Source organism: Pleurodeles waltl, chromosome 10, assembly GCF_031143425.1.
Source record: "Pleurodeles waltl isolate 20211129_DDA chromosome 10, aPleWal1.hap1.20221129, whole genome shotgun sequence".
Taxonomy (NCBI): Eukaryota; Metazoa; Chordata; class Amphibia; order Caudata; family Salamandridae; genus Pleurodeles; species Pleurodeles waltl.
Window position 1 is genome coordinate 508,110,304 of NC_090449.1, and position 26,923 is coordinate 508,137,226.

The 26,923-nt window shown below is 41.9% G+C and overlaps 1 protein-coding gene across 6 annotated transcripts in view; it reads left to right on the forward strand.

Annotated features, from left to right (window-relative positions):
• Positions 1 to 26,923, forward strand: part of NBEAL2 (neurobeachin like 2) — a 646,515-nt gene that overhangs the window by 446,736 nt on the left and 172,856 nt on the right. For all 6 annotated transcript variants that reach the window (XM_069210922.1, XM_069210925.1, XM_069210923.1 and 3 more), the window contains 4 exons: positions 3,168 to 3,301; positions 3,980 to 4,139; positions 17,800 to 17,902; positions 26,543 to 26,696. In XM_069210922.1, coding sequence (XP_069067023.1) covers positions 3,168 to 3,301; positions 3,980 to 4,139; positions 17,800 to 17,902; positions 26,543 to 26,696 — 551 coding nt within the window. The remainder of the gene's footprint in view (positions 1 to 3,167; positions 3,302 to 3,979; positions 4,140 to 17,799; positions 17,903 to 26,542; positions 26,697 to 26,923) is intronic.

Below are 26,923 nucleotides of genomic sequence, written 5' to 3' on the forward strand. Positions count from 1 at the left end.
TTCATTCCTTGCTGTGTTTTCAGTATTAACTTTCATCTTTACTCAAGAGCTGCAAAATTACCAAGGTTTCTCCCCTTTGTAGGTTTCAATTCCCAACTTGTAACCTCCTATGGAGCGATTTGACACCTTTCATGTGCCGTGCCTTCTAGGAGGAGCTGCCCTTTCCTCATAAAGAAGAGACCTCAACAGCCCTTCCTTATACTTGTTGACAGGCCCTAAGTCCACCCATAACTCCTGCCCGCAGCCAGCCTATTATTCAGTTCAAATGGGCAGAGCAAGGACAAGCTGTGAGCATTAAAAACAATAGGTAGTGCAATTCAGAGCTCTGTTAACTGTTTTGTTCCTGCTGCGTCCTTCATGAGCCCTGAGACCACTGGTACCAAGGGGAATGTCAGAGGTAGCAGCAGCTGTGCTAAGCTGCCCCTAATTGACATCCACAGCAGGGGCTGATCTCCACTCCAGAGAGGTGAATGTCCCCATCCATCCTCACGGGGAAAATCTATACTCTTCATTTTGTATGCTAGTAAGGCTCCTGAAAGTGTTACAAACCTAAAGATGTCATCAACAATATATTTAACCTGCTTTGAATTTCAGTGTTTCGATCAAAGAACCCTTACTCAGCAGTGAAAATAAGATGAATTTATGCAATGTGTACAAATTATGCTTCCAGTTTTTGGGAAACACCTCTTATGGTTTGAAATGTGCATTCACGTTATCAGTCTTGGAACCCTGTGTTCCAAGGAAAATAAGCATTTGTAATGCCAAGAATTCTGGCTGACAACTGAAAGTGTCCATACAGTTACCGGTATGTTTAGGCACTCAATTACTCCTCACTCATTCATTCTGTGGTTCATTCTTGACTCCTCCTCAAGCTCATGCGTCCATTCACCCAACTGCTCACTCGTTCTTGCATTTGTCCACACGCCCATCCAGAGTAAAATGCTCACACAAACTCAAGCATATGTGTCTTACATATGTTTGCATATGCAAGATAAAGTAAACACTAAAAGTAGGCAAACAAGGAAAATAAATTAAAGATGATATGCAAGAAGAAAAAAGGAAACTACTGGACAGCTCCAATAGCCCTGAAGCTTACTAATTTTCAGATAGATCTGCAAATGTGATCAGGCAAAATGTCACAAGGGAGGCTCCATTTTTATAGGTTGAGTGGAGTCTGGGAGGGACAGGCAAAGGGCTTTTGGCTTTGGCATAACAGGGCTGTAGGCATTTAACAACCCAGTGTGCTATACCTGCCTTATGGGGAGCATACCCCTTGTGTGTTTAAAAAAAAAAAGAGACGAAGAGCTGTTGTGTCTTACATATGTTTTGCATATGCAAGATAAATTAAACGCTAAATGTAGGGAAACAAATTTCAGTACCTAGAGGTAGTAGAAATTAAACATAGCAGTGGGTGTCGGTTTTCGAAAGGTATAGTGCAGAGTATATTATTCTTTAAAATGTCCAGCACGCTATTCCAAGATGGCTGTCTAGCTGAGCAGCAATGGTCTTGTGGCACTGCAGATGAAATGAGTATCAAGCAAGAAGCCCAGTAGATGCTAGATGTCCTTTAAAACAGGGAAATAATGTAAAGATGAAATACAAAAAGAACAAAGGAAACTACTGGACAGCCATTTAACAAGCCAGTGTGCTATACCTGCCTTATAGGGAGCATGCCCCTTGTGTGTTTAAAAAAAAAAAAAGAGACAAAGAGCTGTTGTGTTTTACAGAAGGGCTTTGTCGTGTCAATCTAGTACTTGAGTGCTCTTTGGACATCTAATGTGAAAAGTTCGTTCTGCTACGGACTTTGGATGTGGGAGGAACACTGGGAGTTCTACGGTTTGATTAACGTGGAACGTAGAGACCACCTGAGGGAGGAACTTGGGGGTTTGTCCTCAGGACCACACTATTGTGGTGTACTTGGAAAAAAGGTTCTTCCAGAGTAAAAGCCTGAAGCTCACCTACACGCCTGAGGGAAGTGATATCTACCAGGAAAGCTACCGTCTAAGAATGGAACTGTAAAGGGCAAGAGTAGAGATGTTCAAAAGTAGTGCCCATAGGCCTTTTTAGAACAATATTGAGGCTCCATACAGAGGCAGATGGCACACTTGGTGGGATAATAATTTTCAAACTCTCCAAGAAAGCTTTGATAACAGGAAACTTGAAAAGAGAAGTGTGTTCTCTGTTTTGAACGTAAGCAGCAACAGTCGCTAAATGAAGCCTGATAGAAGAATCAGCAGCACTAGTTGCCACAAACAGATGCTTACAGAGTAAGTAACACTTACCTTTTTTAAATGATTGTTGCAATTACAAGAGCCTGGCAAAAAACAATGCATAAAAATAAGTACAGAATTATTGTTGGCAAAGCGATACACAACCCTTCCTTAAGAGCATTTTGCAAGGAATATTATACAGCAAATTTCTACCTCCATAGTTTGCAACAGGTTCCCAACACCTAGCCTTGTAGATTAGTATGTGAAATTTGATGTAATAAAATACCTGTCTACAGACTTTAATAGGGTGTGATGACATTCCACCCTTAAAAGTGATTTAACCACCTTACAGCCTTGCTATCAGCAAGGAAAGATTAGGCCTTAGTTGAAGAGGTATGTGGCACAACAGGGTTCATCTTGTATACAAATGTGACTACATATAGGATTACTGAAGAGGATCTGTTGACCATAGAAATAATTATGAGGATCCAACTCCCAGCCTCCCTGAATGCGATAATGTTGGGCCGTTAACTGGAGATAGACTGTGGGGAAATAAAAGGCACCCTTTCCATTAGTAAATGATGTCTCTTGCCAGCTTAGGAAGAAGGGTGGGAGAGAAGAGGAGAAAGTTGGATGACAGAAAGGACATTCCATGCTGTCTCCTTAGCCTTGTCTGAGTGTCAGGTGGCAGCCAGGGAACGGGGCTGGGATAGAATTTAGTCTTTATCCAAGGTGATTTTGACAGCTATAATAAAAAAAAATGTGGTCCAGTCACACACCTCGTAAATCTGGGTGTAGGAACAGCTGCAAATACAGATAAAGCAGAGAGACATTCAACTCCACTCAACTCATAATTGGGCACTTATTCTCCAACATTCATCATATTTACATTCAAAAGTACTTGCCTCTCGCTTTTTCATTGATGACTTATGTATCTTTGTGTTCACTCACCTCTAGAAGGAAGGCTGGAAAGGAATAGTGTGGCAGCTTTTCTGCTGATGGTGAAGAATTTTATCCAGCACCACCCGGTAAACCAGGAGAGCATGCTGCAGTGCCATGGTCCAGCCATCATTGGCGCTTTGCTGCAAAAAGTAAGAAACTGACACCACGTGGCCTAATGCTTTGCTAGAGTGGGTAGCACATAGGTAGGAAAAGCTGGGCATCTGTAAAGTAATGTCACAAGGGTACAAAGATTTACTTGCATCTATGGAACTTTGATGAATTGCTCTGTAGTTTGCCTCGATTTATCTGCAATTTAAGGGCTTTGCAAAATGTCTCCTATCAGTAAGCAAATATAACTTTTGAAGCCACAGTGAAAGTTTTCAAAATTCTTTAGGAGGCTTTTTGAGGTGGTGGTTGTCAAACAGTTAAAGTAGTAATCAGATCATTTTAAAATTACTTTCAGATTGGGAAATTTAAAATTACTTGAATTATTAAATAAAACACTGGAGGGGTTTGAAAAAGATGGGGTTGTGATATGTTTTAACAATAATTTGGGGTGGACCTCGTGACAATTGGGACAGTTTTTTTCAGTTTTGAGATGCTGGCTTTGGCAAATGTCCATAATTTCTCAAATCTGTACTTTCTTGTTTTTGCCTATAAGTGACATTTGAGTACCACTTCCGCATTTGTAAAAAACTGAGGAAGCACATAGCACTCCTGCACCTACAGTGGCTTGATGATCTATCCACTGAGGTTCACAATACAGTTTTCTTAGATCCACCATTCATCTGGCTTGGCTCATTGCATCTTTCCTTTGCTTCTTTTAGGTTTCTAGTGTCATGGTGGACATGAATGTGTTGATGGCTTCGCAGATACTGATGGACCAGGTCTCCTCTGAGGGCAATGCCCTGCTGTTGCACCTCATGTACCAACACTTGCTTTTCGACTTCCGCATCTGGAGCAACAGTGACTTTGCTGTGAGGCTAGGTAAGCTTGGCCCCTGTCTTGGATTCAACTTTTTGAAGGTTTTGCACATATTCTTCATTTTATTTTTTTAGGTGTAAAATAAGTGTATCAGTTCATGTCTCTGGCGTGTCAGCCTATTTAGAGTTATGTTATGAACATTTCAGGAGACGCACATTAATTATTTGGGCATTGGACTCAATCCCTTTTAAAATGCATTGGTTGGTTTTAAAATAATCCCCAACGGCAATGTAAATAATGGCTGTTTTGTCTCTTTATTGCAAAACAATGATATGGCACAGATTGGGGCGACGCATACATAACAAAGTGCTCATCTGTCTCTTGTGTTCTGTTTCTTCATGACAGCAAAACATTGATAGTACATCTGTTGTCACTCACCTCTCAGTAAGATACCGTAAGAGTTATCTGGTGGCAGTCGTTGGTATGTCACATTATTTCCTATCGTCAGTACTGCTGCCCTGACCGTTAGTCACAATATGTCACATATCTTTGGATTTCTCTGTCCATGGAAACAGACATTTTAGGTGTAAGCTACCTCACATACTGTATGTGTACGTATATTGTAAACATAAGATCCAAAAGCTACAGTTGGCAACTCAGCAATTCACCCTCATTAAGTCAGAGAAGACACTGCTGTTAAATTGGACAGAAGTAACAACTGGTAATTACTACAGTGCTTAAAATGTCAAAACTCCAATATTTAGCTCAAATCGAAAAATAAGTTATATTATTATAATGTGTTATCATTTCCTTGTGCCATTTTTACTTACTTTCCTTCCAAAATCATGAAAAAAGCTGCCAAGTTATCAGATTGCTTATTTGTTACATTTCATTGGTTTTAGCGTACTTATGAGTGACATTCTGCTGCCCAATGTGTGACACGAGTGACACTTTCTCACCAGTAGAAATAAGTCAATACTGAGAGCTAAATATCACAAATTACCACCTTTTGAGCAATGAGAAGCACTAAACTGACTATATTGTCCTTTTTAACATTATTAACACCCAATCAGAAGTAGCCTGACCCGCCCAGTACATCCCAAATCCATAGACAGCATCAGAAAGTCAGGACCACCCAGTGTGTTGAAACCCTGCACACTTCCAGCAGATCTAAGCCTGCTCAATTCACTCTAACCCTGTTTACATACATCAGAACCATCCCAGCCAGCTGAATGTCTATTTTGCCCATTCATATCCACCAGAACCAGTACTGCCCCGCCCAGTCCATTCTAGATCAATTAACCCCTGGAAGAACCAGCCTGGTCCTGCCCAGTCCCATCTAGTAGGCCCATTCCCAACATCCAGTCATCCCCGCCTGGTGCTTTCAAACACCATAAATATCTAGCCAACCCAGTCAGTTGAAGCCATTCTGGCCCCAGATACAGTGACCATAACCAGCCTATAGCATTGCTACTTGGCTGTTTTTTAATCTGCCTGCTAGTATTTTAATGTCCCAACACAAAATTCACCTAAAGCTATTTTTCCTTTTATCAGCGTACATTTAAAACTGCAAACAGCAAACTTATGAGTAATGCTCCTTAATATGTGTTGCAATGGTCCGCGACTGATAAAGTCCTGTTTATCATCTCTGGGCTTTTGCAGAATCTCAAAACATGAACAAAGTGCTGGTAATATTCCCTGGGAAGGTCGCTATCATACTTGCCTATCCCTCGCCACCTTATCCCATTTGCAGTACAACTCACCTGTGACAAGTGACACCTTAGTAACTCAATGCTTGGGTGCCTGAGGGTGTCTTCATTGTGTGCGGCTGGGGACTGCTAAGAGGTGCTCTTTTGTGCTAAATATTGCACAGAGGGTCTAGGCCTGGCATAACCTGCCTTGCTTCATTCAGCCGGTGCAGCAATCCATGGTTGCTGAAATAATGCTGCCGCCCGCCACCCCTGATCCCTCTATGAGTGAGCCCAGGGGCTAATTACCACCTGCCTTGTCATGGCCCGCTTGGGCTGAAGTGGTTCTGAATCTCTTAAGTGTTCTTTCTGGATGTGCGTTTCCTTTGCAATGCCTAAAGGCAAACTTTGTGATTTTTCTCATCCATGTCAATCCTGCTAGTGGAAATATGGCGACCATCTTCAACAGTGACTTGCTGCAACAAGCCTATCCGTTTGGCTGGCAGTTGATTATGAGGTCATATTCTGTACTCCACTATTTGAGAGCCGTGGACCAGAATAGTTGGACTGTAGCGTAGTAGGCACATACCAGAGACGTTCTATTTTGAGCAATAAACAACGGCCGTCAATTCCAGACTCGTTATTTTGTGTTTTTTCCTGTTCTCACAAACCTCCGAGGCCACCCATGAAATGCACATCAAAATTTACCAATGTAGGTAAAACAGTCCCGTCCTTTTCAATTTTTTAAAGAAATATTTTTGGCAATAATCAAGGATCATAATCCTAGTGTTAGGGTAAGTTTTATGGTAGCCATGGGAGTTAATGGCATTCTGCTTTACTGTAGAGCAGCCCTTCCTATATATTTTGGAACCAGAACCCAATTTTTATAATGACAATTTTGTGATCCGCCTAGCTTTGAGGGACATGAGGCGGATTACTTTTTTATTCCTTATTTCTTTCTTTCTTTCTGTCTTTCTTTCTTTCTTTCTTCATGCATTTGTAATGCACAAATGTTCACCTGACAGGTATCTTGGCGCTATAGAGACTAACTGGTACCATACCCCCAATGCAAAAGTCACACGAACTGTAGCCCAACAAGCTCAATCATATTTAGTCTGTTTGCAGTGGCCAGCAGCTAAAATTTCTAAATACTGTGAATTACCAAAATAACAGTTTTTACAACTTTTTTGTGTTCCTCTTTAACAGCAATTGTTTGCAAATGTCACAACATAGACCCTGCCCTTTGGTATGTCTTTATCAGACAGTGGCCAAGACAGGGTTTCCCAGAGACAGGGATCCTCAAATTTTTGATTGCTTTTTACTTTGTCACTGTTTGATGAATCTGCACCAAACTTGGCAGATCTATTCTTTTTTCCATTCAATTTTTCTACATTGTCTCATCATTCAAAATCTTCTGGTGATTAGATAAGGGGTGCAAAGAAAAAAGGATGGTCCTAAAACAAGTTTTTCCACCAATGCATTTTCCATAGACTTTTTAAACGGGTGTAGTGACAAAATGGCTTAACGATTCACATGACATTTGGCAGGAATAGATTATGCTGTAGAAAGGGTCTTTTTGTTATTTGATGTGAATTTGTTCAGTTATTTTTAAGTAATAAGGGAAAAAACCTAGTGATATATTAAAGTGCGCTACATGGTGATGACGAAACACAATATTATTGCTTAATCAAAGCCCTTGCAAAGTGAAGATGCAGCCATGTTATTTAGACCATACTTTTTCTTACTTTTGTGTTTTAACGTGAAGTATAGCGTATTACTCTTTTGTAACCTATATGAAGAAATGATGGAGTTTAGCAAACTCTCTAGAGTTAGGGTAAAGTATTTTTATTAATGTATGTATGTTTTTAAAAAGTTTACGATGTGCCACTGTACTTTCTCAAAAGTATCTAGTTACTGCAGTGTTACTGAAATCTAAAAATATATATATGACAAAATAAAATTAGACATAATATAGGGTAGCTCATGAAAGAGCCTTTGATTTTTTTTTTTTTTTTTTTTTTAGTAAACATATTCATATATGTTTGTCAAGCAGCGTTTTTAGGTTCGTAATGCAAATATTGTTTTGATAGGTTGAAAAATGAACACCATCAGGATGATACAGTGCTGCATTATCATAATTTATATTTAACTGAAAAATGGAAGGCAGTTTTGAATCACAAAAGATTTCTGACATTGCCTTGTTCATGTGTCTTAAAATATTTTCAAACTTAGAAGCATTTACAGAAGATTGCTTCCTCTTTTGTCTCTGACAGATATTTGAGAACGCAAAATGTGTGTATGTAAACATAAACATTAAGATGAAAAATGTATCCATCTCATTTTACAATCTAGCTCCAGTTAAGTGTCCTATGTCATTGCCACCACAATGGATACTCACAAAGTGTGGATGGCCACATTGTAATTGTATTTGTATAGCACTTACTACCCCTGACAAGGTGTTGAAGGGCTTTTTGGTGAAAAGTACACAACTCTGGAACCCAAAGAGGATTTGTATAGGGAAATATAATTTGTTAATTCAAGCAGTGGGCATGTTAGTTGGCTTGAATAAGATAAAAAGGGATAGAGGAGGGAAGTGTTATTTGAGCCATCATAGTAGTAAATAGAGGGTTAGTAGGAATCGAAGGAGGGAAGGTTTATAAGGGAGATCACAGTAATTCAATGAGGTTTGGGATAAATCAGAGTGGGGTAGAGAATATATTGGACGAGGTACAGGATGAGACTGAATAGTGAATTCGAGAGAGTTGAAGGGCTTTTTCCTTTTCTACAGCAGGAGTAAAGTAATAAATATATAGATCCTTAACTACAAAGCAAGATATTCATGTATATGGAAGCTTTATAGAGTTACAAACTTGTATTAAATAAAGTCCTATATGTACCTGTATGGGTTACTAGTTAGAAACGGTGACTTTCAAGTGTTGCTGAACATAAAGCTAATTTATTTATGCATTTTTTAAATCATTTATTTATATATTTATTTTGAAAATAATATAATTTTGTTTTTTGTTTATATTCTTTTTATTTTATATTTTCTCCAATATTTTAATAGTAAAGCACTTATAGATTCAACTATGATCATATTTACACACTGTGATCGATAAAATGAAATAAAACAGAGACTCATAAGCATATAATAAAATAACTTATATAACATCACACATTGTGATAGATAAAATAAAATAAAACTAAGACCCATGAGCATATAATTAAATACCCTATATGTAAACTGTACAGTGGCCAATATATGTTAAGCTTAAAATAATATATCTCTATTTTAACCATAAGTAATATATGCATTTGTTAAGTAGATCTATAAGAATATCAATATATGCATCAAATAGAAGTAGTATACGTATTTGTAAGAGATGCACATATCTAAACACATACATATAATCACATTATGCATGTTTACATTCACAGTCATGTGCTGTAAAAATGTATTTTGAGTCTGGTGGAAATATAGGAAAGAGCCAACTCTTGAGTCGTCTTCTCAAGATAAGATAGTTATCCGTGGATCTTGTGTTTCTCTGCTAGAACCTTGAAAGATGTACCACCCATGATTTTCTTTTTTTGTATGCTGAGGTTTTTAGGCGAGGGCCCATCTGGGGCAGAGGTTCCTTTGTTGTATGTATTTGGGGATTTTTAATCCTGATGAAAAGTGGTCCTGTTCCATGTATTGCTTTGTGTGTGATACAAACCAGCTTCAAGGTGGATCGTCTGGTATCCAGTAACCAATGTAGGGCCCTCAAGGCAGGGGAGAAATGGGCTTGTGGCTTTACATGTAGGAGTAGTCTAGCAGCAGAGTTCTGAATTTGTTGTAGTCTTTTCATAGTTGATAATGATGTTCAGTAATAGAAACCATTTGTGTAATCAAGTTTAGACAGTGCAAGAGCAATAGTAGCTTGGCCCTTGTGTGGAAATCCTAGGGGAGGGAAGATGCATTGCAGAGCTTTTATAGTAATCAAGCATGATCTTGCTAATTTATCCACTTGGGCATTCATTGATAGCTTGAAGTCCATGATAATTCCAAGTTTTCTTACTTCCTTGGATACTTTAGGAGGTGGTCCCAAATCGTCAGGCCAAGTGCAGAGTGGGTCCTAATTTTTCCAAGTGCACCATGTGAGTATTTCAGTCTTGGGTGCATTCATTATGAGATGGCTCCATGTCATCCTCTGAACAATGGCTTATAGGCAACTGGAAGGTTTTGAGATTTCAGTGTCTTTGGTGCTTTCCAGTTTAAAAAGTGTTTTTTTCTATGCTATCTGGGTAGTTATAGCCTAAGGGCTGAAATTTGTGTACATATACTAATAGAGTAAAGCAGAAGCAGTAACTGATTCAATTTCAGACCTCTTTTACCAGTTCATGTTCAACTCCTTTCAAGCCTAAATCATCAAAAAACTAAACTGGGCCCACCAAAACAAACCCTAACCATCTTGCACATACACTGACATACAAGAATAAGGAACATAGAGGCAATTAACCAGATATATAAAGAGTTAGATGATTGGCTAATTGGAAATTGCATCATACCAACAACTTAATTTTGAAGTTAGGATAAATTTTGGCTTCAATAGCATTTGGGCTACTACTGTAGCCTAATGCTATGACAAAAACAAAATTAGGTAAGAAAATAAAATAGTCTGCAGCAATGACCTTTAACAAGTATTAGGCATTTAAAATACACATTTCTGGCCACATGACAATAAAAACAAATATAAAGTTTGATAAGAAATACTATTAAGAAGTAAAGCATTATGTGATTGGTCCATAACACACATTGGGCTATAAACACAGCCCAATGCTACTAAATACTGCCAATAACCATAGAAATTGGAAAGTACTAGTGCCCTATTTCTTCTTCAAAGATATTACAGAGAAACTGACACTGATGATCATAATTAACTTTAAACTTTCTTGAAGTACAGCGCTACCAAAACTAAACTTTAAAATAATTAATACCATAAAAACTCACTATATGATTTGAAACAATAAAAAAAAAAAAAAACACAAATTCAATGAAAATAGCAAAGGTTCAAGATAAGTTATGGTTAGGAAAAACTAATCTATCATTTATATACAAAACCAAAATAAACTACACAAACCTTAGAAATACAAAATGTATGGTTAGAACTTATTTATAATTTGAGCCCCACCCAAAACTTACTATAACTCTCCCACCTTCATTCACAGCATTGTTACCTCACTAGCCAAGCTAAATTAACTATAACTTGCGCCTTCCCCATACACTGCTTGTGCCCTTTTTATATTGCATCACTTATAGCATGCTAAATCATAGCATTCATAACAACACTCAAGACATCTCCAATTACATCATTTATCAGAACACGGTGCACGTTAGCGGGCCAAGTTATAGTTAAGTCCAAAAAAACTTGATTCATTTTTTGCTTTCTTAACTGCTGATACATTCTGAAATGTGTGTTTTATTTAGGATATCTAAATGTTGTTGTGTGTTATGAAAAATGACATCATGTAGCCTTTCCTTTCACACTTCCTGTATCCCAGCAGGATTATCACATAGTACACTTTAAAAGCTCCCCTTTGTAGTCCGAGAAAGAAAAGTAAACAGTTATCACTTGTTAAAAGAATAAGCAGTAATTTGTCTCAAGACATAGCCAGACATTTGACCTCTATCTTCAGAGCACAGCAAAGGTGACAAACTAAATACAAAATGTAAAGGCATCTATATTTATTGCTCTTTCTTGACCCATTTGAAATCGTCTGGACGTGACACACAGTTTAGGAATCGCTGCTGTAGAATTTACTATTTCCAAATCCCTTACATTTTTCTAATACACAATATCCAAAATTCTTCTGAAATTAGTTTTTTCTACAGCAATGCTAGAACATTTTATTTTCTATTACTGTCTAATAAAGTAGACGTGAACCATTAAAAAAACAATTGCTGTCTTTTGGGTTGTAGTAAATGACAGAAAGCACAGCACAATGCTTTTCCATTTAATGGATAATACACATCCTGCTCATGTACACAACAGCTTGCACAGTTTTCACCATACACCACTGAGGTGACACTCCTTGTACTTTGCCCACATGAAAGTTAATTTCCAATATCAAGAGATAGCAACTCCTTACTGTAGCTTGTAATGCAAGTGCCCTTTCTACCCCCAACCTTAGGGGTCATAAATCAGCATCAGAAACAAAACATAACCAAGAGTCTAATAGCCTGTTTACTCTCTGTAGTTCCATTTATTCTTGTACTATCTAAGAATCAGTTGGGAAGCTGTGTGAATGATCCCCTGCACCACCACTGAAGATGACACACTGATCATGGAGCACCTCAACTTCCAATTCTAAACCAATGGTAAAACTACCATCACCCTCGCCTAGAGACCCCAAGTTTTCTGCATCGCCCCATTCGCCATTCACTCCAAGCACTACATCTTGCTTGGTGACCTCAACTTCCACCTCAATGACCCCGAAGATGTAAACTCCACCAACCTTCTGTAAAGCGTGAGCAACATTGGCTTCACCCAAATAGTCACCGGCCCCACACAAAGCGCAGGACACGCGCTCGACCGGATCTTCACAGCAGCGAAAGAGTCAAGTAGTCATGTCACCGAACTCACCCAGACCAACCATGCGATTGTCCACTTCACCATAGCAGGCCCCCCAGCTCCTCTGACGGCAACTCAAACAAAGTAACTGAGACCCAATGGATAGACACCCTCAACACCATCCAGTCCAATTCTGCAACCGACCCTGAACAGGCTGTCCAGAATTTCTCCACCTGGATCACCAACTGCGCCAATAGAGTTGCCCCCATCAAGCCAACCAGGACCAGCAGATCCACCAAACAAGCCATCTGGTATACACCAGAACTCAGGACAATGATTCACAACTAAAGGAGGCTAAAAAGAAGATGACTCACCAGCAGAAATCCCACAGAACAAGCCACCTTCAAATCGGCCCCCAACAAATACCACCCTCGCCTAATTGACACAAGAAGAAGCGCTCTGGCAGACCGAGTCAAGTTCAAACTACAGCAAGGAACTCTTCAGCACTGTCAAAGAGTTTGCTGCCAGTCAGCCACTGAGAACACAATCTACCCTTCCCAGGAATTCTTCAGCCCCCTGGCAGTCCACAACAAGCTATCCACTATGTACAGTAATTTCAAACCCCAACTTACCAACCTCTACAAACTCCTCACACAGTCAGACAACACCCACATCCACCCACTCACTGCATGGGAACAGCTCACCGCCCAGGACACCAGAGAACCGTGAATTCCAGCCACTCTGGAGCCCCCACGAACCTCTACCTCCACCAACTCAACCTTGGGAGGAAAGAACTCAGCGGCGAACTCACTGCCATTCTCAATACATCCATCACCATGGCCCCCTTACCAAATCGATGGAAGCACACAGAAGTCAGACCCATCCTGAAGAAACCATCTGCCAACCCCAGCAAACTCAAAAACTACCCTCCAAGTCTCTCTGCTCCCTTTCCCCTCCAAAGTCCTTGAGAAGGCAATTACCCACCAATTCACTAAACACCTGGAGAGAAACAGCCTGCTAGACACCTCCCAATCTGGCTTCCGTGCCAACCACAACACAGAGACTGCCCTGATCGCTGCCACAAATGACATCAGAACACTCCTTGACTGGGGGGGAAACAGCAGTTCTGATCCTCCTCGACCTCTCAGCAGAGTTCAACACCATATCCCACCACGTGCTCGAGAGACTCCACCACATCATTATCCAAGGAGGCATCCTCAGATGGACCGCATCATTCCTTACAGGATGAACTCGGAGAATCTGCATACCACCCTTCACCTTGGAACCCAAAAACACCATCTGCGGTATCCCTTAAGTCTCATCACTCAGCTCCACCCTGTTAAACACTTACATGATGCTCCTAGCCAACATTGTCAGAACCCATGGCCTCAACATAATATCCTACACCAACGACATTCAGCTCATCCTCTCAACCTCTGATGACTCCATCACTAGGACCAACTTCCACAACTGCATAATGAGTGTCTGCAACTGAAAGAAGACCAACTGCCTGAAGCGCAACAGACAAAACCGAAGTGCTGATCTTTGACAACACCACCTCTCTGTGGGAGAACACCTGGTGGCCCTCCAAACTTGGACCCACACCGACAGACTGCAGCCGCAATCTCAGCATCATCCTGGACAGAAAACTCACCATGCAATGTCAGATCAGTGCAGTCTCCTCTGCCTGCTTCCACACCCTTCTCATGCTCCAAAAGATCTGTCACTCAAGCCCTAGTTACCAGCTGGCTGGACACTCTGTGCAGGAATCACCACCCAAACTCCTGAAGAGACTCCAGACCACTCAGAACGCAGCCACCAGATTTATTCTCAACTCTTCCCCCCCCCCCCCCCCCCAAACGGACCCACATCGCCACCCACCTTAGGATAATCAACTGGCTCCCCCATTTGGAAAAGATGCCACTTCCAAATGCTGACACGCTTACAAGGCCCTCCATGACCTAGGACCAGCATACATCAACCACCGCCTGAACGTCCAACCCTCAAGACACCTGCAGTCTGACTCATTGCCCTCGCCCACACTCCCCAAATCCACTGGAGCTAAAGTGGAGGACGATTCTTTTCCAACCTCACCACCAAGTCCTGGAACAACCTCCCCCTTCACCTCCGAACAATATCCTCCCTACAGGAATTCCGGAAGGGGCTCAAGACATGGCTTTTCGACTGAGCCCAGCAAGAACCCAGCACCTGGATACCCTCTAAGGCAGAGGTCTTCAATCTGTGGCTCGCGACCCCCAGAGGGGCCGTGAACTCATGGGCAGGGTGTCGCTCATTGCCCCAGCCTCACTTCATCCGTCCGATCATTAAAATGCGACTTTGAATGTGGAAAGGTCAAGATCTGTAGAACACCCATTAAGCAATTTTTTCCAACACTGTACCTTTTAGATGTGAGCTGCATCATGACAATGTGGTTGCTGTTTCTTGGAAGTCGAATATGTGCACTCTGTGCATAATGCAGTAGAATTCATATTTAATAGCTTCAAAAGGAGGATAATTTGCTAACGTTATAAGATATAATAAAAATTTCCCTCAAAAGCACAGTGAGTATCAGGCACATAACATATCTAACTCTGAAGACGTTAAGTAGCCACACAGGAACTTTGCAGACGCACATTTTGAAGTAATTTTCATAATGTGACTTACGTTCAAAGTATAACTTTAGGACCATGCTGTATCTACATGAGGTGTGTCCCAGTTCTCTCGAAGAATAAAACTGATGTTCACAACAGAACATTGGCAAATTCCTATACAAAATAGTTCTCTTTGGACAATGAGAAATAAGTAAATATTCCTATTTTTCACAATGTATTCAAATTGTTATTAGAATTAGATTTGTGCATGCATGCCCCTGGGCCGGATTTACTGACATTTTGTGCGCCAAAGAACTTATTAGGTGTAATAGAAATCCATTGATGGAGATTCTGTAATTCTGGTTCACAAATTCAGCTCTGCAGAAATGAACACCAAGAAACTGAATTTAGTAATATCACAAATCCAGACGTATGGCGGTTTTTCCCTGCAAGTCCAAGTTTAGGGATTAGGGACAAGAATTTGGGGTGTCATGGGTTGCAGTCATGAACATGTACTAAACAGCCACAAAAACATACTTTTGTAATTATTCACTAATATTGTGCTTTGCCTTTTAAACAAGCACATTTAAAGCGCCCCCTGCAAAAAGCAGGAATACCTGTGTTGCACAGGAGGCTCTTAGGGATCACGAAGGCATTTCAGACCGATGCACAAACTAAGATTTAATTCTCTTGCTCTCCAGTTACACACAGACCTCTGCAGTGTATTAACTAATAGAGGTTTTTATAATGCACTGCAACACATTTCCCAATGAGTAACAACTTTCTTTTATTTACTTTTCATTTAAGATTGCCGTTATTTTATATGTAGCTACCTGACTGTGAAAGACTTAAAAAAACGTACATAATATTTTGGGGCTTATTTATTAGAGGCTTGCGCCCCCTGGGACATCACTCGTTTTGACGCTTCGGTGGCACAAGCTTCTCAAGCATACCTCTGAGCTGACGCAAAACCACGCTGCGTGGCTTTGCATGGCCTCATAAATACGGAGTAAGGCAATGCAGTGCAAGCCACTGTGTTTACTTACTTTGCGACACGGAGGCGTTCCATAGGCGTTGTGGTGGGTGTTCCCACGCAACACCCCTGGGTTTTGACACTGCCCCAGATTGCCAAAATCACATAAACTGGAGCAGCGCCAAAACGTTACGCATCCCAGAGCAGGTATATTTAGGAAACATGTTTTAATTTCTCCTAATTTTTTCCTCTTTCCATGTGTGTTGCATTCTGCAACACATATAGAAAGAGAAAAATGCCTCTCTGGATTGTTTTTGTGCAGGAAGGCACTCCTTCCTGCACAAAAACAATCCTGCCTTTGTTGGCACTAGGCAGCAATTTGTGCACCAGTGCCGGGGGAACTGTATTTCATAAATATGGTCCATTCGTGCCATTTTATATTAGCGTAGGGCAGTGTAGCAAGAAGACTTGCTGCACTGCCCTACGCCAATTCTTCATAAATTAGGAGCTTTATTTTTAGCCATACCTTTGACCATACCCCCACACTCACTGACCATTGGCTTGCTAAACATTGTTTAATATTATTTCCTAACCATACAAATGATTTGCTGTGGGAATTGGGGACGTTTATGATTGTCGACGATGAGTACCAGGTTCTAGAAATTTTTGTCAGGAGGGGGTCCTTACACCTAACTTTTTTTGAGAGAGGGTCCTGGCATCAAAAAGTTTGAAGACCTCTGCTCTAAGGTGATCAGCTGCTCTCTATAAATCCGAGTTGATTGGTTGCGATTTTGCCTCTAAGCCTCCCAGTGAGGAAGTTCATCTGTGCCTTTGATTAAGCTTTCTGTTGAGCTAGCTGCAGGATACTCTGGTAAAGGGTTCAAGTCCTAAGGAGCAAAATTCATTATAAAATATTTGTAAATTTACAGAATCAAAGGAGAAACAGATTGAAAATAGAGGAGGAGAGAAAAAGGCTAGGGAGCAGAACAAATGTCAACATATTATCTTCCTGGTTACAACTTCAACAGACCAAACAACCAATGAATGTTGCTGATAAAATAGTTTAGGAACTCCATATTTTTTGTATGCACCGCCTGGAGCACACAAACGTTCTCAAAATCTCAATTTGCCCAAGGCTTGTCTCTGGGTCACCTGAACTGGTTAGCCACGACTTTATCATAAGTTTGTAGCTGAGCTTATGTTCATCAGCGCTCACATATTGTGTGCATGACTGTACAACAAGTACATGCTGTGTGCGAGTGTATATGCTTACAGTAAGGGCATTCTGGGTTTTCAGATGCTCATATTGCTATTCTTAAACGTTGCAGAAAAAGGACAAAAGGCCTGTATCGTAACCAGACATAGCATAATTAACTGGCCTGGCAGCATTTATAGAGAAGAAATTGCAACAACTTTTAATGAAGTTGCACTTGTTCCATCTACATAGAAACGCAGAATTTGGCGGTAGGCATGAAATGTTAAAACAATAAAGTCTGCTGAGTTTGTCTGCTCTTTTCTCACTGAGTCACAACACTTCTATACTTAACGGTATGTTTTTTGTTTTTTTCCCCCAGACATTCATATGTTCTGATTAGTTTCCCCTTGACAGAGAAAGATGGCATTAAAATGGCTCCACATTTTGCATTAATATTTTTTAAGAGTTACTGTTGGTCAGAGAAGATGTATTCACTTGCTCACCTCTGAACCCTTCCTACGTGTTGCATTGGCCAAGGAAATAAAAACATTATATTAGGCTGCAGAACACAAATCATGGGGATTTGAATAATCGTTTTATTTTTGATAAACTTGGTACAGTTGACAGGTCTAACCTGTATTTTATTTAGTCACACAACTCCTATATGTTTTGGCTATGTTTACTAATTATTCTGCTTGTTGTGCTCTTTATGCATGCTTCTGCAGGACATATTCAATATCTCTCATCCGTCATCAAAGACCACAAGCAAAAGATTCGAAAAAAGTATGGTGTGCAGTATATCCTCGACTCCGTAAGGAAGCACTATGGGTGAGTTGCACGGCTGAAACTGGCTTGAGGTATCCTGTCCTGGGAAAAATCGTTCTACAGTGGAAGAACGCAGGACTGTGTCATGTCCTGATCAACAGCAGAGTTTGTGTCCGATGATCCCATCCTGTAGATATTCAATATTCTGAATCCCTGTTCTTTTTCATCAAGAGCCTCATCCACTCTGTTAATGGCATGCTTCATCATTAGGTCCGTCCTGATCCCTGTAAACCTGGAGGGGCCAATCATGTTCCAGGTAGCACTTTCAAGAAGCATCTCAGAGGGTCCAGTTGCATAAAAATCCTTTAGGAACTCCCATGTTCTCTTTATTGTTGGAGTCCTAGGCATGATTAAAAACGTACACTCCCTGGGTAGGTTAGATGACATTATCTTCACTACACCCTCTTATAGTAAGTTACTAGACATGTTTCTGTCCTTACTTGATAGATCAGTGTGGATCCTGGGCTTTTATCGGTACAAGTCATAATCCGTGTAGAAAATATTAGGAATTTAATGTCCCTATAATAAAACTTGTTTAAGGCCAGGATTGCTGCAGGCCATAACTATAGGTGACACGGTACCCATGACGCTAGTTATACTACAGGGATGTGCCTCCCACGTTTTCCTATAGAGCCAGGGGCACTAATATGTTTTTTCCGGTATTGTGGCATGCAGGACTGTATTTATATGCATTTTATTGCCAAACTACAGCGTGTCTGACTCGCAATAAGAAGGCATTCAGTTCTAAATAATCTCTACACGGGGTATGCCGTCCTGACGAAAGCCAAGTATCCACAATGGTGATTCAAACAAGGGCAGAAACATGTTGCAATTACAGCGTATTCTTGACTTCTGTTAGTTGATCAGTTCCAGTATGCTGTCGAACATACCTGAGGTCCTGTCTTTAAGTTCAAATAAAATCTATTTCAGTCTTATAAAACTTGAATCTAATTTCAAAATTACATGGTTCCATCTTGTCCATAAAAATATCAGACACAATTATTACTTAAAGCGCCTTTAACCCCTTCGCTGCCAGGCCTTTTCCCCCTCCTGTGCCAGGCCTTTTTTTGCCTATTTGGGGCAGTTCGCGCTTAGGCCCTCATAACTTTTTGTCCACATAAGCTAACCAAGCCAAATTTCCGTCCTTTTTTTCCAACATCCTAGGGATTCTAGAGGTACCCAGACTTTGTGGGTTCCCCTGAAGGAGGCCAAGAAATTAGCCAAAATACAGTGAAAATTTCATTTAAAAAAAAAAAAAACATTGGAAAAAGTGGCTGCAGAAGAAGGCTTGTGGTTTTTCCCCTGACAATGGCATCAACAAAGGGTTTGCGGTGCTAAACTCAGCAGCTTCCCAGCTTTCAGGAACAGGCAGACTTCAATCAGAAAACCCAATTTTTCAACACAATTTTGGCATTTTACTGGGACATACCTCATTTTTACAATTTTTTGTGCTTTCAGCCTCCTTCCATTCAGTGACAGAAATGGGCATGAAACCAATGCTGGATCCCAGAAACCTAAACATTTCTGAAAAGTAAAAAACATTCTGAATTCAGCAAGGGGTCATTTGTGTAGATCCTACAAGGGTTTCCTACAGAAAATAACAACTGAAAAAGAAAAATATTGAAATTGAGTTGAAAAAAACATACATTTTTCTCTACGTTTTACTCTGTAACTTTTTCCTGCAATGACAGATTATCGACAGCAATATACCGTTACGTCTGCTGGACTCCTCTGGTTGCGGGGATATATAGGGCTTGTAGGTTCATCAAGAACCCTAGGTACCCAGAGCCAATAAATGAGCTGCACCCTGCAGTGCGTTTTCATTCTATACCGGGTATACAGCAATTCATTTGCTGAAATATAGAGTAAAAAATAGCTATCAAGAAAACCTTTGTATTTCCAAGAAGTGCACAAGATAAGGTGTTGAGGAGCAGTGGTTATTTGCACATCTCTGAATTCCGGGGTGACCATACTAGCATGTGAATTACAGGGCATTTCTCAAATAGATGTCTTTTTTACACACTCTCCTATATTTGGAAGGAAAAAATGTAGAGAAAGAAAAGGGGCAATAACACTTGTTTTGCTAATCTATGTTCCCCCAAGTCTCCTGATAAAAATGATACCTCACTTGTGTGGGTAGGCCTAGCGCCCGCGACAGGAAATGCCCCAAAGCGCAACGTGGACACATCCCATTTTTTGAAAGAAAACAGAGCTGTTTTTTGCAAAGTGCCTACCTGTAAATTTTGGCCTCTAGCTCAGCCGGCACCTAGGGAAACCTACCACACCTGTGCATTTTTGAAAACTAGAGACCTAGGGGAATCCAAGATGGGGTGACTTGTGGGGCTCTGACCAGGTTCTGTTACCCAGAATCCTTTGCAAACCTCAAAATTTGGCTAAAAAAACACATGTTCCTCACATTTCTGTGGCAGAAAGTTCTGGAATCTGAGAGGAGGCACAAATTTCCTTCCACCCAGCGTTCCCCCAAGTCTCCCGATAAAAATGATACCTCACTTGTGTGGGTGGGCCAGGTGCCTGCAACAGAATAAGGCCCAAAACTTGTAGAGATAGAGAGGATAGCACAGCCAGTTTAAAAGGACATATTCTTTTATTCATCTTTAGACGGACTCTGCTTTGGGGACCCACATAAGTGAGGTGTCATTTTACTTGGGAGACTGAGGGGAAAACTGGGGAGTAGGAATTTCGTGCTGGAGCGGTGATCCTACTAAGAAAAGTCAGGAAAATATGCTTTTTTATGCAATTTTGAGGTTTACAGAGGAGTCTGGGTAAGAAAATGTTGGGGGAGCCACACAAGCCACACCTCCCTGGACTCCTTGGGGTGTCTAGTTTTAAAAAATGTCTGGGTTTTGTAGGTTTCCCTAGATGAAGGCTGCACCCAGGACCAAAAACATAGGTGCCCCCCCCCCCCCCCCCAAACACAGGTATTTTTGTAATATATCATTTTGATGTGTGCACATACGTCCGTGATGTGCCAAACTCTACAATTGTGAAAAGAAACACACTTAGGTTATGTGAAAAAGACCCCTCACCCAGCAACCAAGTTGGTGGCATGCTTCATCATCGGGGTCCCACCCGAGGCACCTAGCGTGTCACAGTTGTGCTGCGATGCCTGATTACAGCGGAGCAGGTTTTGTCATTTTTACCACACATACTGGTTGGATTTGGCACGAGGGTGAGTGATGGTTCAGTGGATCAAATTTTATTAACAACAGATTTCACAAAAATGAAATGCACTGTTAATAACTGAAAGGCAAAAAAACTGAACCAATGTCTCACAGCTCGTGAGCTGTAAAGCCGCGACAAGGCACCAACCGCTTTACAGTCCATTCACACACCTTTCATACATGACACGCACAAGACCATTCACACCGCCAGCCACGGGCCCAGCACATTACAACACTCACATCGACAGACCGTGCCACTCAAGGGCCCATCACTTACATACGCCCACATGCCTGATACAAGAATCACACACTAGCTGATGGGAGTGTGCACTGGCGTTTGGCTGGCACCGCCAGCCAAGCGCCACCCCAAGCACACCGCCAGCCAAGCGCCACCCCAAGCACACCGCCAGCCAAGCGCCACCCCACGCACACCGCCAGCCAAGCGCCACCCCACGCACACCGCCAGCCAAGCGCCACCCCAAGCAAACCGCCAGCCAAGCGCCACCCCAAGCAAACCGCCAGCCAAGCCCCACCCCAATCACATCGCCTTCCAAGCCCCATCCTAAGCACACCGCCTTCCAAGCGCCACCCCACGCACACCTCCAGCCAAGCGCCACCCCACGCACACCTCCAGCCAAGCGCCACCCCACGCACACCGCCAGCCAAGCGCCACCCCACGCACACCGCCAGCCAAGCGCCACCCCACGCACACCGCCATCACTTTTTTTTGTTTATAAACAACAAAGAAACCACTAATTATAAAATAAGCACAAAACTACAAACACAAAAGCTCTAACTAAATACATGACAAAGATGCCAACCGTGAAACATATGAAAATATAAAACAGACAGCTTACGCTCACGGTATTTCCCAGAAGTTGTTTTTTGTATGGTAACTTCTATAACAGCTGGGCACACACAGCCCAGGCTTTGAAGGGCATTCGGGGCAGTACATCCGGCTCTCCCTCTGGATTAATCTCCGGGCACATACTCTACATTTCTTTGTGGGCAAGTCTTTATTGGGAGTGGGAGGAATGTGATCTGGAAAGTGCCGATCTTTCAATCTAGCCACATCCTCCACCACTTCTACTCTAGGAACTCTTGCCGGTTCCACCACAATAAGGCTTTCTATCACCGACTCCTGAAATTTAACAAATGTCATCCTTGACTCAGGTGAACAATCCTTGTATACAATAAAGGCATTAAAAGTTGCAAAATGAAATAAATGTAGGGCCAACTTTTTATACCACACATAAGACTTACGAAGAGCAGTGTAAGGTTCCAACCTCTGATCTACTCTATCAACACCACCCATGTGCCTATTGTAGTCCAAAATGCACGCAGGTTTGTGCACTTCCACAACCTGACCCCAAACAGCCACAGAGGAAGTACTCTCATCATGGATGGTCAATAGCATGTACACATCCCTCCTGTCTGAAAATTTCATAGCTAGCAGCTCATTATTCCGCAAGGCACTGCACTGTCCCCTGACAAGTTTCTTACCGACAAGCTCCCTTGGATAGCCTTTCCTGTTAGAACGGATTGTGCCACAAGCAGCAGTGTCCACTCTAAACAACTCCTTGAACAACTGCACTCCAGTGTAGAAATTATCTACGTACAAATGGTGACCTTTGTTAAACAGCTGTCTAGCAAGTTCCCACACAATTTTTTCGCTAACTCCAAAAGTGGCCGTACAACCAGGAGGGTCAATACTGGAATCCCTACCAGTGTAGACCCGGAAATTATACACATATCCTGTACTGCTTTCTGACAGCAGATACAATTTAATCCCATACCGTGCCCTCTTACTAGGAATGTACTGCTTAAAAACTAAACGCCCCTTGAAAAGGACCAAAGACTCGTCCACACTTATCTCTTTGCCTGGAACATAGACCGATCCACAAAATGATCAAGGACAGTCCTAATCTTAAAAAGACGGTCACAATCAGGGTGATCTCGTGGCAAGGCTAAAGCATTGTCTACAAAATGCAGCATACGAAGAAGAAGCAAATACCGATTACGTGTCATAGTTGCAGGAAATATAGCGGTTGTCATCAAGGGACTAGTAGACCAATAAGAAGCCAGTGACGGCTTCCTGATCAACCCCATCAAAAAAGTCAAACCTAAAAACCTTTTTATCTCTTCCAGATATGTGGGAACCCACTGAGTAGCTCTAGACTGAGGCTTAAGTCTGGCAGCGTTGTCCCGCAAATATTGCTCTGCATACACATTTGTCTACTCCAAAGTCTCTTCCAAAAATACATCGTCCATAAACAAGTGAAAGAAATGGACAGCCAAAAAGTTTTCCGTATTAACTCTACACCCTGGGAGACCAGTAAATGCAGGTAACTGTGGCTGCTCCATGTTTGGGGCAATCCAGGTGTCAGGTCTTCTAATGGGAAACCCTTCAGCCTCAGGCTGCTGTACTCTTGGCACATCAATGTCCTCCTCTAACACAGGCCCTTCATCTGCACTGAGAGTAGCTTCCTCATCAGAAGAATACTCTCGGACAGAAAACTCACTTCCAGAATCTCCTGCTCCCTCCTATGCCTCAGATACAGAGTCAGTGTCGTAATCATGGTCTGAAGACGACTCAAAGAGCATGCGAACAACCTGCTGAGCGGTCACTCTGCGGCTAGCCATGATCCTCACTAACAACAAATGGATTGCCAACAACAACTAGCACTAAAATAAGTAATAAACAAAGTGTAGCTTTATCACAAAGTGTTATGTACTACAAAAAACTATACCACTCACTTGCCTGAAAAAGCTACTCACCAAGCAACTACTCTGCACAGACACAGCAATCACCAATGATATCCCACTAAAAAGAAAAAAGCAAATTAGACATATGACAACACAAACATAACTGTGCTCAAATCAAAGGACAATGTCAAACACACAATACTGCATTTAGTACACCACCTACAAACATGTCATTCATTCATTCATGCATGTCAACAATACTCCTTTGGAGTAAATTACTTTCACTTACCTAAAACATGCAACTATGCAAACCGCAGGACAACTACTGCCAAAACAGCAAGGATCCACAGCAAAGGAAGCAAAAGCGTTGAACTAGAAGAAAAATAAGAAATAAATTGTTATAATCACAAATACAAATACTTTGCCAGTTGACAAACACCCCACCACCAAGAACTTAGAAGTTGTCCCTGGTACCTAAGTGGATCCTGCACCCCTCTGGGGTAGATGGGTATAAAAAAATTGGCCAATGGGCAACACCTCTGTGCCCCCTTTAGGGGGTGACCCTTCCCAAAGGGGGCACCCCAGCACAAAAAAAAGAAAAAAAAAAATCCCTGGCGTATTGGTGGTTTCCACCCTCCTTATAGGCCCATCTGCCCCCAAAGGAGGCAGAGATGGCCAATATGAACTTCCCCACTTTAGGGGGGCGACCCTTGCCTAAGGGGTCGCCCCCAAAAGAAACTTTTCACTAAAAATAAATCCCTAGTGGATTTCCGCCGAAAAAAAGGCGATCTGCTCCCCGGGGGTGGGGGGAGGGGGCGTGTGGGTAGGAGGGTGAAACACAAAAAAAAATTGACTCCCGGGGGGGCGACCCTTGCCCAAGGGGTCGCCCCCAAAATACATAAACAAAACAAAATCCCTGGTGTCTAGTGGATTTCGCCCCCCCCCCCCCGGGGCAGAATACTAAAAAAAAATTGCCCCCCAGGGGGGAGACCCTTGCCCAAGGGGCCGCCCCCAAAAGAAACAGACCTCTAAAAATCCCTGGTGGCTAGTGGAGATTCCCGCCCGCGATCGTGGAGCAGGAATCTTGTGAAAACAGGCACAGGGGGAAAGGAAAAACCCTTTCCTTTCCCCCGTGTCTGTTCCCCCTCCCCCCCCCCCCAAACCCCAAAAAAGGAAAGGACTCACCTCGATGGGTCCTTTCCCCTCAACGCGCTGGAAGCAAATGGCTTCCAGCGCGTCCGGCAACACTTGATGACGTCGGCGCGCTGTTCGTGCGTTGACGTCATCAGATTGCCGGGGGGGGGGGGGGGGTCCGGGGTTGAAGGGGAAGGTCTTCCCCTTCCATCCCCGCCTTGGGGGGGGGGACGGGGGGTGCACAGGGGGGGGGTGCGCTAGCGCTCCCCCAAGTTCCTGTGCCTTGGACGAGTTGACCTCGTCCAAGGCACATGGGAACTGTAGCCTTGGACGAGGTCACCTCGTCCAAGGCACAGAACGGGTTAAATGGACTTCTGCACTAACCATGTGTGCCACTAGCAGCAGTATAAAATCCGAAATGCAGCCTCTTTTGCCATAATTATCCATTATTTCCAAATAGTATCATGTAAACAAAAAAACTTCGGACAGAATCGACAACAGGAACAAAGAACCTGCTAAATGGACTTCAATTCGAGGGTGCGAATATTAGGGAAACAAGAGTCAGCATTTTCAGAGAAAGGGCCAGAGTGACTCCTCCTCTAACTTGCAGATGGTGTTGGACTTTACCCATGCAATTATTATTAAGTATTTGGAAAAGAACCAAAGTACTTGAAAACCGCTGGTCATTTTTTCTACACAAAATAACTAAGTAAAACAATGAATAAATCTCCCAGTATTAGTAACTAACTAATATTTATATATTAATTAATTACAACATGAAGACTGCTTTATCCAGGATCTGTGACATACATCGTGCGAGAAATACCTTAAAACTGGAGCTAGAAGAGTGATTTTTCTAGTTTCACCACAATTAACAATTGAAACCGTATAGACATTTGATCACGTTATTGTATTTCCTCTCTAAAATCATTTTCAGAGGAACTGTATTGAAACTATCCAAGTATTATTCAAACGAACATACTGCTTTACTATTTTTGTATTATAGAGTATGGTGTAAGTGAAGACGTCTGGGCCTTCGAACTACAGCAACCACTTTACCTCACATAGTCCAGGAGTGGACTCAGAATTCTAATTAATCTAGTTTAAAAGTATTAGCTAACTTTAAGTGTATGTTTTAAAAGAAAATGCTGAACCTGCAGTACTGATTAAGTAAAGAGAATATTTTCAGCCACAAATAGTCCATTGAAATGGTTCTATCAGAATTCATTTTAGACTTTTCTGCACCAGGTATTACCGCCTTTGGACAAATGAGGGGGCTATGAGATAGAGTTAGATGATCTCACTGAGAAAGGAGAAGCATTGATCAGAAAAATCTTGGGGGACAATTCAAAGGAACCTGTGTGAGGAAATGGTCATCATGGGTGATGTTGGGGATTGCCGGATGCAGTGTCATTACTGAAGACAACATTGTGATATACCTTAATGGTGCATCCCCATGCTTGCTTTCCAAACTACCTAAGATCTTATGAACAATGTTAGTGTTTAAAACAAAATTATTGTGGCTATGTTTCTGCATGCAGTGGGTTGTAAGTGTGCTAAGAAGTAAATGCAAACAGAGTCCTATGAGAAATGAAAATCTTTCCTCTGTGTGGTCTTTCAGAGCGCCCAAGGAAAATCAGATCACAGCTGATGATGTAAAGACACTTCAAATGTCCCTCTTTAACTTGGTGAAAGACTTCCTTGCAAAGAACTTCTCAACTGATGAGCTGCACAGTGCTTTGAGCTACATGGCGGCAGTGAATGATGAGGACCAGGTATCAGCCATTAATAGCGTTTTGTGGGCGTGTGTTGATGAGTGCATAAAGGAGTGTATGCTACGAATTAAATTCTAGCTTTTTTAAGTTTAAATCTATGACAGGTGTAGTCCAAGATCTCCACTGATACCACGGGTGGATTACACAGGGCTTAATTTGTAAAAGAACAAGTGCTGGGGCCGGCACTTTGTGGCAGTGGTTGGGTGGCAAATGCCAAGACTGCGTAG